This window comes from Marmota monax, unplaced genomic scaffold (genome assembly GCF_021218885.2).
Source record: "Marmota monax isolate L192 unplaced genomic scaffold, Marmota_monax_Labrador192_F-V1.1 WCK01_AAM20220418_F8-fsc00009, whole genome shotgun sequence".
NCBI classification, from domain to species: domain Eukaryota; kingdom Metazoa; phylum Chordata; class Mammalia; order Rodentia; family Sciuridae; genus Marmota; species Marmota monax.
In genome coordinates this window covers 27,149,670-27,163,747 of record NW_026694710.1, presented here as the reverse complement: position 1 = coordinate 27,163,747, position 14,078 = coordinate 27,149,670, and the positions used below count along the sequence as shown (strand labels likewise).

Genomic DNA, 14,078 nt, shown 5'->3' with positions numbered 1-14,078 from the left:
ATTTCTTCTTCTTACTCTCTAGTTCCGTAAATATGTGAAGACTGCACATCTCTAATCTGAAAATCAGAAATTAGAAATGCTCCAAAATCCAAAATGCTTTGAGCACTGACAGGAGTCTACAAATGGGAGATCCTATACCTGACCTCATGTGATGAGGTTCTCTACACTACCACACCCTGTGTTCAAACTTGGAGATAGATTGAGTACATTAAAAACCTGGAGAAATGAAATTTTGAGAGAAGGTTAAGAAGCAGTGGTTTGCAGGCCAAAGGTGTGGCACTTATTTACTAGCACACATCTCGTGTATGGGGTGTGGAGCGGCAAGTAGGAGGCAGGGTGGCTTTGGGGCCTATCCTGCCTTTTCATTTAGCATTTGGGAGACCCACTGAACTTGGGGATACCCCTAGAATGGCACCTTGTCTGTAGCTGCTCTGCCAAACTTTGGTAAGGATTGCTGGAGGCAGTGCATATAAAATAGACAAGTCTTGGCACATAGTGAGCATGCTGTAAAAATTAGCTGGTGTTATTACTACAGGTTGAGCGTCTCTTAACTGAAGTGTGGGACCAGTTGCATTTCAGAGTTTGGAGGATTTCAGATTTCAGATTTTTAATTTTTTTAGGGATGCTCAACCTGAACATTATTATTTTGACACCCACGTGTCTGTCTCTCTCTCTCTCTCTCTCTCTCTCTCTCTCTCTCTCACACACACACACACACACACACACACACAATATTGAGTATAAAACCTGGAAAATAAGGAAGCTCTGGAAGTTTTGCATCAAGTCTTGCTTAGTGTTTAGCAACATTTAGCAGGATTTTCTCAAATACAGAAAATAATAATAAAACAAAAGTCTTAATCACCTCCCCACCCAGATAATAAAAGAGTGTGTGCACCCAACTAGAATAGCAACCAGCCGCGTGGACAGGAGCCTCCCACTCCTGCCCCTCTGTCCTTGGTGTCCTCCTAGAAGGTGTTTGGGACTCTCAGCAGGACACTGATACTGGCTAGCCCCTATGCCGCCACCCTTCTCGTGGGCAGAGCATGCACCTACATAGTGGCCATGATGCTGACAGGCACTTACTCTTAATTTGAGAGATTTTCCTCCACTTCTCCTCCATCCACGTCCCTTGCCACTGTGGCCTTGTTCCTAGGCTCACTGCCCCACTCTGCTGGCTTCAGACCTCCTCTGGAGAAGCCCACAGATTGATAGCAATGCTTAGAGAAGCTGAATTGTTGCGACAGAGTCAAATGTGAAGTCAGAGTTGAATATAAATGCTTTAAAATAATTTTTTCTCTTGAAAGTAAAATAAACAAGTAGTTTGAGATATTGCACTTAAGATGTTTTAGTCTTTGGGCTGGGAGTGTAGCTCAGTGGTAGAGCATTTGTTTAGAATATACAATGCCCTGTGTTTAATCCCTAGCACTGGGAAAAAAGAGAGATTTTAGTTTTCCTATGATTTATAAGTTGTGGCATCCCTCTACCTTGTGAATAACAGCAGCTGTTGTTGATGATGTCTTCCTCCTGGGAAACTCCATCTCCTCCGAACCCTACGGGAGCCCCGTCAGGCAAGGCACATAGTGACCCCTGCATCTTACAGGTGCGGAGGCTAAAGCTCAGAGAGTGGATGGCCATACAGCTGAGAGGTAGCAGAGCTGAGGTCTGAGTCCTAAACCAGAGTCTTCTAGTGTGGGACGTTTTCAATTGTTGAAACTTCAAAATATATTAATAATAAAAATACATTAGTAATTTATTTATTTAAAAATATTTATTTAGATGTTGATGGACCTTTATTTTATTCATTTATTTATATGTGGTGCTTAGGATTGAACCCAGTGCCTCACACATGCTAGGTAAGTGCTCTACCACTGAGCCACAGCCCCAGCCCCAAAAATAAATTGTGTCAGATTTATTAAGGACTGATTGCTTTACTGGACTGTGTATTTAATCACCAAAAAGTCTTCAAATCTGCATGATCTGCAAAGCAGTTCATTGACGCTATCGTCATGTGTAAGTTGTTTGCTGAGATGAATTTTGTAGTATGGTTGCCTGTAGTTGTCATTAAAACAAGGGTGGTTTTACTTGGTGCTGGTCTGCTTTTGTAATCTTGCAATTTCAATTGCCTTGGAATCTGTGGTTATTTCTGATCAGCACGCAGGAATCAGTGCGGACTTGTGAATAATTGAGCCTTTTGTCGGTGTGGTGGCCCATGCCTGTAATCCTAGCAGCTTGGGAGGCTGAGGCAGGGGGATCGTGCGTTCAAAGCCAGCCTCAGCAACTTAGTGAGGCCCTAAGCAACTTACTGAGACCATGTCTCAAAATAAAATGTAAAAGGGATGGGGGAATGTAGCTTAGAGGTTAAGCACCCCAGAGTTCAATTCTTGGTACTAAAATAAGTAAATAAATAACGGTTCTTTGTTCTTTTTCTCCCTTGTAGAGACCTAAAGCCAGAGAACATCCTCCTGGATGACCATGGTAAGTGAGTGTCCTGGCTCCTGCATAAGTTTGTTACAGGAACTCAAAACAGAAGGTGAGCATGGACTTAGCAGCTAAACCACTGTGGAAATGGCAGCGGGAAGCAGCTCCTGGCAGGCAGCCTTAAAATGAATGCAGTGTGGAGACTTGTCCTTCCCTGTATGTGTACAAGTGGAGACGGTCAGGTTTTCAGTTCCTGCAGAGTTTGGGAAGCATGTGAGAGTACTGAGAGAAGAACATTGGCCTTCTGTTTCTGCTGTGGGTCCACATCTTGCTGCATTTTCCAGATGCCTGTTCTCATGCCCCCTGTACCTTAGCCTGCTGCCCTTGGTGCTGTCCTCTTGTCACATAGCACATGTCCCCGAGCGGGGCATGGTAGCTGTGTGGGGGCCCTGTGCAAGTGGATGGGGAGTGGCCCTTTGGAACTGTCCCTTATCAGCATCCTGGGTGCCACTCAGACTCTGGTTCCCTGAGTGACGAGTGCACCTAGAACCAAGAATGGTCCCTACCACTGGATGGCCAGTGGTACTCACTCAGCACTCCACATGCATCGCTGGATGGAACTTTTGTCCAATGACTTTTCTTGGCTCTGAAGAGGCTTAGAATCTAGTAGAGGACATAGACAAGGCTGGGGTGGCCGCTGTGGAGGAGAAAACAGGTGTCTCAGGCAGAGGGTTCCAAAGACAAACATGGGACCCTGTGACAGTGCTTTCTGCTTGTTGTCTAATTTACGCATGGAACACCCATCCGGTGAAAAAGGAGGGTACCAGGAATTTCGCCCCACAGGCCATGCCAAGACTTGAAGTAACTTGCCCACAGTTGTGTCCACAGCTTCTGGGTCTTGACACTTGCGCCACACTGCTGACCCACGGTGACAATGAAGTGGCTATGAGGAGGGAGGGAGGACACGTTGGTGTGAGATGGGGTACTCTCCAAGCTGTACTGGCTATTGGGAAAGGAGGAAGATGCCGAGCTGTGAAATGGGCGGCCTTTATGTGAAAAGGAGGAGATACCAAGGAAGGGTGGCATGGGGCGGGGAGGCGAGTGCAGGCCAGGCGGGAGCAGACTTAGGCCTATGCTGAGTCTTTTATGTAAATAGGAGATTTTCTTGTGTAGCCCCCTCCTCTCCAGAATTCCACCCCACAGACTTGAGCTGACCTATCTTTCCCAAATCTGATCTCTGTCTCCTTAACTTTGCAAGTCCTTCTGCTGCGCTTAGGTCTGTCCTTCCTGGCCACGACCTCCTGGGGTCAGCCAATGTTTTTTTTCTCTTGGGAATCATAGACTTCTGCTATCTGAACAGATTTTAATTGTTACCTTATTGAAAGGCAAATTTTTTAAAATATTTTTTTAGTCATCAATGGAATTTATTTTGTTTATTTATATGTGGTGCTGAGAATCAAACCCAGTGCCTCACACATGCTAGGCAAGCACTACCACTAAGCTACAACCCCAGCCCTGAAAGGCAGATTTTTAATCAATTGTTCATTCTTGGCCAGAAGCAGAAGTTTTGACATTCTTAATGTTAGTGTATTCTGCTGTGTTAATTATTTTTCCATTAAGTTTAGTGATTTTTGTGTTTTGCTTAAATCTTTGTCTATTCCTACACCATAAAGTTTTCTGCATTTTCTTCTAAGAACAGTATTGTCTTATCTTTCCCATTTACTTCATCTGGAATTGGTTTTGTGTCTGATGTGGAGTAGCACTTACAGCCCTTTATATATATATATATGTGATCAGTTGGCCCAGCACCGTTCATTGAAAAGGTCATCTGTTCTCTCAGCAGCTGTGGGATCTACTTTGTCAGAAAGCACATGTCTTTGTGTGGGTGGCTCTTACTGTAGATCTGGAGTCTGTTCCGTTGCTTGATCTTTTTGTTTATCCCACAGTTCTGAGCCACTGAAGCTGTAGCAAGTCTTCATTTGGATTCTGTCAAGTCTTCCAGTGTTTTAGGCCTTCAAGATTGCCTTTGGGGCGGGGGAGCTGAGATTGTGGCTCAGCAGTAGAGCGTTCCCCTAGCATGGGCAAGGCCCCGGGTTTGATCCCTAGCACCACATAAAATTAATAAATAATATAAAGGTATTGTGTCCAACTGTAACATTTAAATTTAAAAAAAAAAAAAGATTGCCTTCGCTAGTCTTGGACTTTCTCATTTTTATATAAATTCTGATAACTAATTTGGTAATTAAAGCCATATTGTGCTAAGAATTTGGTTAGGGTTGTTTTGAATCTGTAGAATCATCTCCACAGAATTGATCTCTTAACAATATTGAATCAATTTATCAATGTTGTATATAGATCTGTGTATTGGGGTCGGGTCTCCTTTAATTTTTCTCAATATTGCTTTATAGTTTTCATTTAAAGGGCTTATATATTTTGTTATTTGACAGTTTTTAATGGTATTGTTTTTAAAGTTTCATTTTTTACTTGCCTGTTGCAAATAGTTAGAAACACCGCTTCCCCCGTGATTTATATTTCCTGTTGTGTGGTGCATTTGTTAAATGATGAACTAATATTGGTACATTATAGTTTATACTGAAGTATATTGTTTACATTAGGACTCATTCTCTGTGTTGTACGTCCTATGGGCTTTGACAATGATAGGGGCTGGGACGGGACTGTGGCTCAGTGGTAGAGCACTTGCCTAGCATGCATGAGGCACTGGGTTCGACCCTCAACACCACATGATAAAAATAAAAATAATAAAAAAATTATTTTCAATGAAAGCATTCCAAATGGACAAAAATCTCATGAACCTTATTTAACAAGAGACAAGTTTCCAAACAAAACAAAACAAAAACTAAAAAACAAACAAACAAAAAACTACCTCAAACCATTCTGATGAAACTGCCAGCAAAGAGTTCAGATTTTTCTTCTTACAGAGAAAGACAGAACACTCAACCCTGGGGTGCCTCTCTTCTCAGTGAAAGGATGTGACCCTTCCTTCACAAGATTGCTGGGAAGATGAGAGCACAGAAGTGCTCTGAGATGTTAGTCTTCTGCAAATCAAAGTAACTCGTAGACATTTGGACCATCTGTGGGAGACCAACCTTGCACATGACTGAGTCACACTCCCTGGCTGGGTGCTGAGGAGTATTTTTGTAGAAATACTTTATCAGATTTAAGAAGTTTCCTTTTTAAAAATAACGAGTGGAAACAAATAATGAATGGTGGTTAAATGTTGTCAGTGCCCTTTCTGTCAAGATGATTATGATTTTTTTTCTTATTATTGTAGTTAATTTCTAAATCTTGAACCAGCTTTCGTTACTGACATAAATTCACCTTGGGCATGCTGCCATCCTGTGCAAAGATTGCTGCATTCACCTCATGTATAAAGGAGGGGATCAGTTCTGCTTCTGAAGTGCCACTTGAACTGCAGAATCTGTTCTGCTGGCTCTTTCCCAGCAGTAGCCCTAGGCCTCATCTGAGTTTTCAACCTCTCACTGCTGCTAGTCTGGGTAGGTTGCAGCTGCAGGCTGCAGAGGTCTCAGTGAAGTCGTGCTCCTGCTTTGTACAGTGTGTGTAGGAACTGCCACCACATGCAACTCACCTCTGTATTCTCGCTCTGGAGGCCAAGTACATCCAGACCACACTACCACCATGGCTCACCAGTGCCTTCAAGGTATGACTCCTGTCATCTGGGGGGTTCTCCCAGTGTGGTCAGCATTAGTGCCAGCCTGCCCCCAAGCAAGATCCCAGGGACATTTGTGCCCTTGTGTGACTCACAGAGCAAGCCATGGTTCAGAAAAATTTTCTTGTGATAGTTCCTGTTACCGGGCAAATTGTGTGAGAACCTCCCTTTGTGGCTTCCTTACCTCCAACTCTTTGTGTCAGAATTTGACACAGTGACTCCATTTTGATTCTCACAACTTCCATAAAGTCCCAACCTCCAGGAGTGCAGAATGTGACTGTGTTTAGAGACGGGACCTTTACAGAGGTAACCAAAGTAGGATGAGCTCATCAGGGGCTGAAAAGTATCTCAGTGGGAAAGCACTTGCCAGGCCCTGGGCTCCATCTCCAGTACCACAGTCAATAAAATGAGGCAGATAGGTTGGGCCCACTTCCAATTACAGGTGTCCTTATAAGAATATTTTCCACAATGCGTTATTTTTATGGGAATTCAATAAATGTTTACCCCCTATGCCCAAGGCATTCACACATTGTATGGCTCTTTGAATGAAGTGCCCTAATTGAGATTGTTATTTCCCTGACTCTATTCCATTTGTTCTCTAGGAAAAAACCTCCATATCATTCATATATAGTTGTCCGTGTATATAAGCCTCCTGGTCTGGTACTCTGACAGAAAGTGTTTGCTGTTTTATAGTTTATCTAATAGTCATTTTATATTCATATGTATACCTGGTAAGTTATAACAGATATAATAATATAGTGTTTATATCTTATATGGTGATTGTCTATGATTAAAGAACTTCCCAAACATAAATCTAATATCTAGTTGTTAGTGAAACTGAATGCACTGTGTAGAATTTTATTAAATGAGAAAAGGTTAAATGTAATTTTTTTTAAATGTTTTTATTTTAATGTGTTTTTTTTAAGTTGTCAATAGACCTTTATTTTATTTATTTATTTATTTATTTATATGTGGTGCTGAGAATTGAACCCAGGATCTCACATGTGCCAGCAAGCTCTCTAACACTGAGCCACAACTCCAGCGGTTAAATGTAATTTTATATTTAAAGATTTCAGAGTTTGAGGTGCTAGTTTTTTCATCCATGGCTTTTAAGACAATTTTTTTCTCCAGTTGTTTCTATTACTAAAATGGTGTTGGGGGGCTGGGGTTGTGGCTCAGTGGTAGAGTGCTCGCCTAGCACATGTGAGGCACTGGGTTCAAACCTCGGCACCACATAAAAATAAAATAAAGATATTATGTCTACCTACAACTAAAAAATAAATATTAAAAAATAAAAAGGTGTTGGGGCAGGGTTGCAGTTCAGTATGGAGCATTTGTCTAGCATGTGTGAGGCCCTGGATTCAATCCCTGGCACCCTGTGTCCATCTACAACTAAAAAAATATTTTTTAAAAAATGGCATTGCTTCTCCCTATGATCTGTCTATCGTGTTTGAACACACACAGGACACATCCGGATTTCAGATCTTGGTTTAGCCTTGCAGATCCCAGAAGGGGAGATGGTTCGAGGAAGAGTTGGAACTGTTGGCTACATGGGTATGTAAAAGACCACCTCAGTGGTCTTCGGCCTTTCCCTCTAGATGCCAGAATGCCTCTGAACAGAGCAGTTGCCACACAAGGGGCCTGGTGCTCCTCCTGACACGGTAGATGGTTTCAGGTTGTTGAACTACTGAGGAGGCCCCTCGACTATACCCCTCTTTTTACAGACAAGGAATGAGGCCTTGGATGTCTCTGGAGTCCTGAGGTTATACCACTGCATGAGGGAGAGTCAGGACAAAGCTGTCGGTCCCCTCACTTTGCCAGTATCCTTGTGCATGTGGACCTTGCAGACCTCCTGGGAAATCATCTTAATCTGCTTCTTCCAGGGAATCTGTGGGCAGAGCCAGCCCAACCCTGGTGGCCTCTGAGGGAACTTCAAGCCTCTAAGAGTCCTGCAGAAGATCCCATGTCACCATTCCTGCCCTTACTGGCTTAAGGGATTTACACTCACTGGCAAACAGTGACAGTGCACTAGGGACACCCATGGGTGGCTCTGAATGGAGGGCATCCCCTCAGGAAGCACCTTGGCCTCATGATGTTCTCCTGCCGACTTGAACTCATCCAGTGTGTACAGACATCACATACCATAGAACCCAACAGTTCCAAGCATGCGATTTTGTGGATTTTAGTGTATTCACAGTTGTGCAGCCACCACCAGTTTCAAAACATGTTTTATCACCTTAAAAAAGAAACCTGTGCTCATTAACAGCCATTCTTTAACCCTCCCCTTCTAGCCCTGGGCCCGGCCACAGGAGTTTACTTTCTGAATTCTCTCTCATTCTGGTTGTCTCCATGCATTGTTCTATTCCATCTGTTTCATATAAGCAGAATGATGTGTTATTTGACCCCTGTGTCTAGTTTCTTTCACTTACTATAATGCTTTTAAGTTTCCTCCATGTTGGAATTATATATTAAATATATAATTATTTAGAATTAATGATAGAAAGATTTTAAACTAAAATTTAATTGAATTTTCTGTATTGTTATTTAGCTCCGGAAGTTATCAATAACGAAAAGTACACATTTAGTCCTGATTGGTGGGGACTTGGCTGTCTGATATATGAAATGATTCAGGGACATTCTCCATTCAGAAAATTCAAAGAGAAAGTCAAACGGGAAGAGGTTGACCGAAGAGTGAAGAGGGATCCTGAACAGTACTCCGCCAAGTTTTCCGAGGACACCAAATCCATTTGCAGGATGGTGGGTCAGGCTCTGCTGGGAAATTAAACTTCTAACTCACTCTGGTAGTTTTTGTGGAGCAGGCAGGCTTTTCCCAGCTCTGTGCAGCCCCTGGCCCAGCACGAGAACCCTGTGGAGGAGGCTGTGGAGGAGGCTTAGACTCCTGGTGGCAGAGCAGGTGTGAGCAGTGGTCAGATCCTGGGTGGATCCTGAAGGCAGAGCCTAGGGTTTTGCCCATGTGGAGGGGAGGGGTCTAGGCTAACTCCAAACTGATGGCCTGAGAAGAAACAGCTAGGGAGGGGAAGACTCCAGAGCCAAGATCTTGCAGTGGGGAGGAGAAGAGGTGACGGAGGAGAGTGTGGGTGGGCCCCTCCAGAATCTGCACCTAGTGAAGCTGGAAGAGTAGATGTGGGCAGGGGCTTCTGTATATAGGTCCTCAATATCAGTGGAACAAGGTAGGTGTTGGGGGTATAAGGACAGAGGAGACAGTTGAAGGACTAGGGAGTGGAAGAGGGTTCCCCAGAGGGGTCCAGTGGATTTGCAGTGTCCCTGCCCCACCCAGTGGATGGTACAGGCTCAGGCAGAACAGCAGTCATGCTGCCCAACTCTGCAGTGTGGTGGAGCAGGAGAGAGGCAAGGGGGCTGGACTGTGTGCAGAGGACTGGCTTGGTGGTGGGTCGTGGACTCTAAGCACTGAGAAAAGGGGGTGCGAGGTGTAGTGGCTGGAGAATAATTATTTTGATTTCCTTTCATTGTGTTTCCACATATGAAACTATGGGTGCTGTAGGCTTGTCACTGAGCTGTGGGATCAGCCTGGTTTTTTTCCCAGCCAGCTCACTCTGTTTGGAGGTGACGACTTGTCACAGCATTCTGATCAAGCTACTATTTATATTCAGTTTGCTATATATATATTTGGTACTAGATATTGAACCCAGGGAGCAGTTAATCACTGAGCCACATCCCCAGCCCTTTTTTATATTTTATTTTGAGGCAGGGTGCTTAGGGTCTCACTAAGGTGCTTAGTGTCTCACCAAGTTACTGAGGCTGACGTTGAACTCGCGATCCTCCTGCCCTAGCCTCCTGAGCCACTGGGATTACAGAAGTGTGCCACTGCACCTGGCCAGTTTCATAAATATTGACTGTGTGGTTTGCTGTACACTCAATAGCTGCAGGAATGTTAGAAATAGAGCCTGTCCCTAAGGAGCCCACAGTTTAGTAGTAGGCCTAAAACCCATCAAAATGACAGATAGAAAAAGCAGTGGGTGCCATAAACAAAGATAGAGACAAGAGTATAAGGATTTGGGGGATGAAATCCCACTGTGCTGGCGCACTGGGCAAGAAGGTGATATCTACGCCTGGGGCAGTGTTGTGAATAGCTAGCTCTGGAGTTTGGTGGTGAGTCCATCTTTCCGCCATGAGCTCACCTCTCCGAGTCCCAGTCTCTATCTATAAAATATGGGTGGGAGAACTTCTACCTTACAGGATTATTGGGAGGATAAAATGAAATAATGCACATAACATGTTCAGTATCATTTAACCTTCATTATCTGCTAAGAGAAGAAACCCAACTTAAGCTGGGTGCTGTGGAGCATACTTGTAATCCCATCTACTCAGGAAGCTGAGGCAGGAGGATCACAAGTTAGAAGTCATCCTGGGCAACTTAATGAGGCCGTAAGCAACTTAGTGAGATCCTGTCTCAAAATAAAAAGGGCTAGGGATGTGGCTCAATGGCAGAGCACTCTGGGTTCAATCCCCAGTACTGGGTTGTGAAAAAAGAAGAAAGAATGAGTTAAATTTCAATGGATAGATTGGATGAAGGCATCTCAGAGAACACCAGTAACTTGCACAAGAGTCACACAGTCCCAGCAGAGAGCAGGGAGTGCAAAGCACCTGCAGGGATAGGACCTGGGCCCAGGCCCAGCTCAGGTATGCAGAGCAAAGGAGGCCTTACCCTGTGTGCCTTCCCATTTGCTGTTACCTGGGCCTGGGTACCACCCGCAGGCACTGCTCCCTGTGCATCTGCTGAGGGACTGAGCCAAGCGAGGGTTAGGTCAGGGTGTTCGCTGGTGTGCAAGAGAGAGATGACAGGAAAGGAAAGAGAATAGGTACAATTGTTGGCTTTTTACCGTAATCCCGATGGGAGTTCACACTAACCTTACATTAGATAGCTTTTATAATTTTTAAATATCTTGTTTAATTCTCACAATGGATCACAAGTTACTGTAATAGCCTCACAGTTGAAAAAGAGTTTTATTTCTGTGACTCACACAGTGGCAGCAGGAGCAGTAGTGCCGGACTTTGTCCTCTGCCCTCTGCCGCCTGGTCGGCCATGTCTTAGTACACTTGGACTACCATGACAAAATCCCTAAGCGTGGATAATGTATAATAACAGAAACTTACTCTCACGGTTCTGGAGTCCGGGAAGTCGACGATCAAAGTGCTGCCAGGCAGGTTAGGTGTCTGATGAGGGCTCAAGTTCTGGTTCATCGCTGGTGTGTTCTGATTGCTCACAGGGTGGAAGGGGCAGACAAGCTCCTTGGAACCTCTCTAACAAGGACACACTGATCCCATTCACAATTGATATAATTACCTCCTAAAGATCCCACCTGTTAACACTTCACAAAGAAGATCAAGTTTCAACATATGAGTTTTAAGGGGACAAAAATATTCAGGCCATCCATGGTGTTCACTGGTATGTGTCCGTAGCAGGCTTGATAATGGAGTCATAAAATCTCTGAGATGTAGGAATTGTATTTAGCATTACACTTAATTTTCAGGTCTGTGTCAGATTAATAAAGCATGCAAAGAGTAAATGCACTGAGCAATTTTTATTGAGCACCTGCTTTAAGATACTGGGGACACAGCAGTAGGCAAGAGAGTCACACAGTCCCAGCTTCAGGAAGCGTCGTAGACTGGCAGTAAACAATTAGCCAAAGGATTAATTCACAACTGTGGTAAAGGAAAAATAGAGGATGTTTGAGGCTGTCCTGCTAGAGGAGGGGAGCCTGATCCAGTGTGGGCCGGGGAGCAGGGAGCGGGATGAAGCTGGGGCCTATGGAGTTCACGACTCTGCAGGGTGGTTTTCTAGACACAGGCCTGGGCACACAAGTCTGAGGAAGGAAAACAAAGAATATCTAGAATTCATCTGTTCGTCCCATGCTCCCCCTCCCCACCCCATTATGAGTCAGCCTCCTTAGATCAGAGAAAACGTTCAGCATTTGTTTTTGGGGGGATTGGATTCTAGATAGGGAAGAGGGGTGGGAGGGAAAGGGACGGGGCAGGGGATTAGCAAGGATGGTGGAATGTGAGGGACATCATTATCCAAAGTACATGTATGAAGACACGATTTGTGTGTCAACCTACTTTATATACAGACAGAGATATGAAAAATTGTGGTATATATGCATAATAAGAATTGTAATGCAAAAAAAAGTACATGTGTAAATAAAGACAGGAATTGGCATGAACATACTTTACATACAAAGATATAAAAAATTGTGCTCTATATGGGTAATAAGAATTGTCATCCATTCCACTGTCGTGTGTTCCAAAAAAAAAAAATCAATATAAATAAATAAATAAATAGAAACAAAGAATATTCGGCTGAAGGTCTAGGGTAGGAGCTGGAGCCTTTCAGATGAGCTGGGTCTGGAGACTTGGATTTCTGTTCAGAAGAGCTGTGAGTGCTGGGCATCAGCTTTTGGAGTCTTGTGGGACCCTAAGTAGATGCCCCCTGGCTCTGCAGGTCTCCGTCACCTTGGGTTCAGTGTTGCCACTGCAGTGCTCAGCATCTGTAAGCCCGAGTAAGCATGGCTTGGCCATGTGGTAGTAAAGCCTTAATTCACAGAAACAGCTGGTGGGATGTGGCCCTGGGCTGCAGCTCCCCAACCCTTGGTCTAGGCTGTACTAACATTCCAGATTTTTAATATGTTGCCATCTTTTCTTTCCTTTTTTTTTTTGTTTTTTTGTACTGGGAATTGAACCTAGAGGCACTTCACTGAGCCACATCCTCAGTCCTTTTTATTTTTTGAGGCAGAATCTCACTGAACTGCTTAGGGCTCACTGAATCGCTGAGGCTGGCCTCAAACTTGCAATCCTCTTGCCTTAGCTTCTTGAGTTGCTGGGATTATGAGCATGTGCCACAGTGTCTGGCTCTTTCTTTTTCTCTTCATTTTCTTTTTTAATATTTTTAGTCGTAGATGGACACAGTACCTTTATTTTTATTTTTATGTGGTGCTGAGGAATGAACCCAGTTCTCACAGTGGAAGGCAGGTGGTGTACCACTGAGCTACAACCCCAGCCCTTTGCTTATTGATTCTAATATAAGAGACAGGGTTCTTGCCATGTTACCCAGGCTGGTCTCGTGCCGCAGTCTGGCTGGGCACACAATCACGAGCCACCACACAGCTTGTAGATTCAAACAGCAACTCTTTATTCCCGAACTCACACCAGCCGTCTACAATCACGTTCTGGGGAAATCCACGTTCTCTGCCCAAATCCACCCCCACTGGGCTTCTGTCTCCCAAAAAATACTTTCTGAATACTGTGAGAACTCAAGGGGAACTCAGGCAGCAGGATACGCCCTATTCCCAGCAGGAATAACCTTAAACCTGGAACCACCCTAAACCCGGATAGTCCTAAACCGGGACGTCCTAAACCGGGATCCGCCCTGGTCCCTTGAGCAAGGTCACCTTAGATGCACTGTCACTGCAAAATATCCTATTTCCACGAGTCCTTCCACTAAGCAACATGGGGTACGCTGGCAAGGAAATTGTCATACCTACTTGGCTAATGGCTCCCAGCAGTCTCGAACCCCAGGGCTCAAGCCATCCTCCTGCTCTAGCCTTCTACGTACCTGGGATTATAGGGACTACCACCCCTAGCAGCCTATCCTTTCTAGATTTGATAGTAATTGTGGATTATTTGAATTTGTGACAGTGGCAAACACATATGAATTTATACATTATTAAAAGAGACACTTTTATTAATTTTAAGAATATACAGTTTCTAGAACCAGGTTTGCTGAATTTTTGCCTTAACCTTAGTTAGCTGATTGACTTAATGAATAGATTTAAAGTGGTTTCTAATTATAAATATAATTTAGTATTAAAATAATGTCTCTGAAGTTCTCAACTGTTTTATTTCCTTTCAAAAAAATCCCCTATGACATAAATATTTTAACTTACGGGTTAATGTAGCCAAACCCTCATTTACTGGTAGCTCAAAGGCAAAATTT

General features: G+C 43.9%; 1 protein-coding gene across 23 annotated transcripts in view; it reads left to right on the top strand.

The window, feature by feature from the left end:
- Positions 1-14,078, top strand: part of Grk4 (G protein-coupled receptor kinase 4) — a 102,075-nt gene that overhangs the window by 63,260 nt on the left and 24,737 nt on the right. For 22 of the 23 annotated variants that reach the window (XR_009224842.1, XR_009224841.1, XR_006846984.2 and 19 more), the window contains 3 exons: positions 2,438-2,475; positions 7,571-7,660; positions 8,655-8,863. Coding sequence is in view for 20 of the 23 variants with exons in the window: in XM_058572464.1 (XP_058428447.1) it covers positions 2,438-2,475; positions 7,571-7,660; positions 8,655-8,863 (337 nt within the window). In the remaining 3 variants the exon portion in view is untranslated. The remainder of the gene's footprint in view (positions 1-2,437; positions 2,476-7,570; positions 7,661-8,654; positions 8,864-14,078) is intronic. The other variant, XM_046423509.2, reaches the window with a different exon arrangement.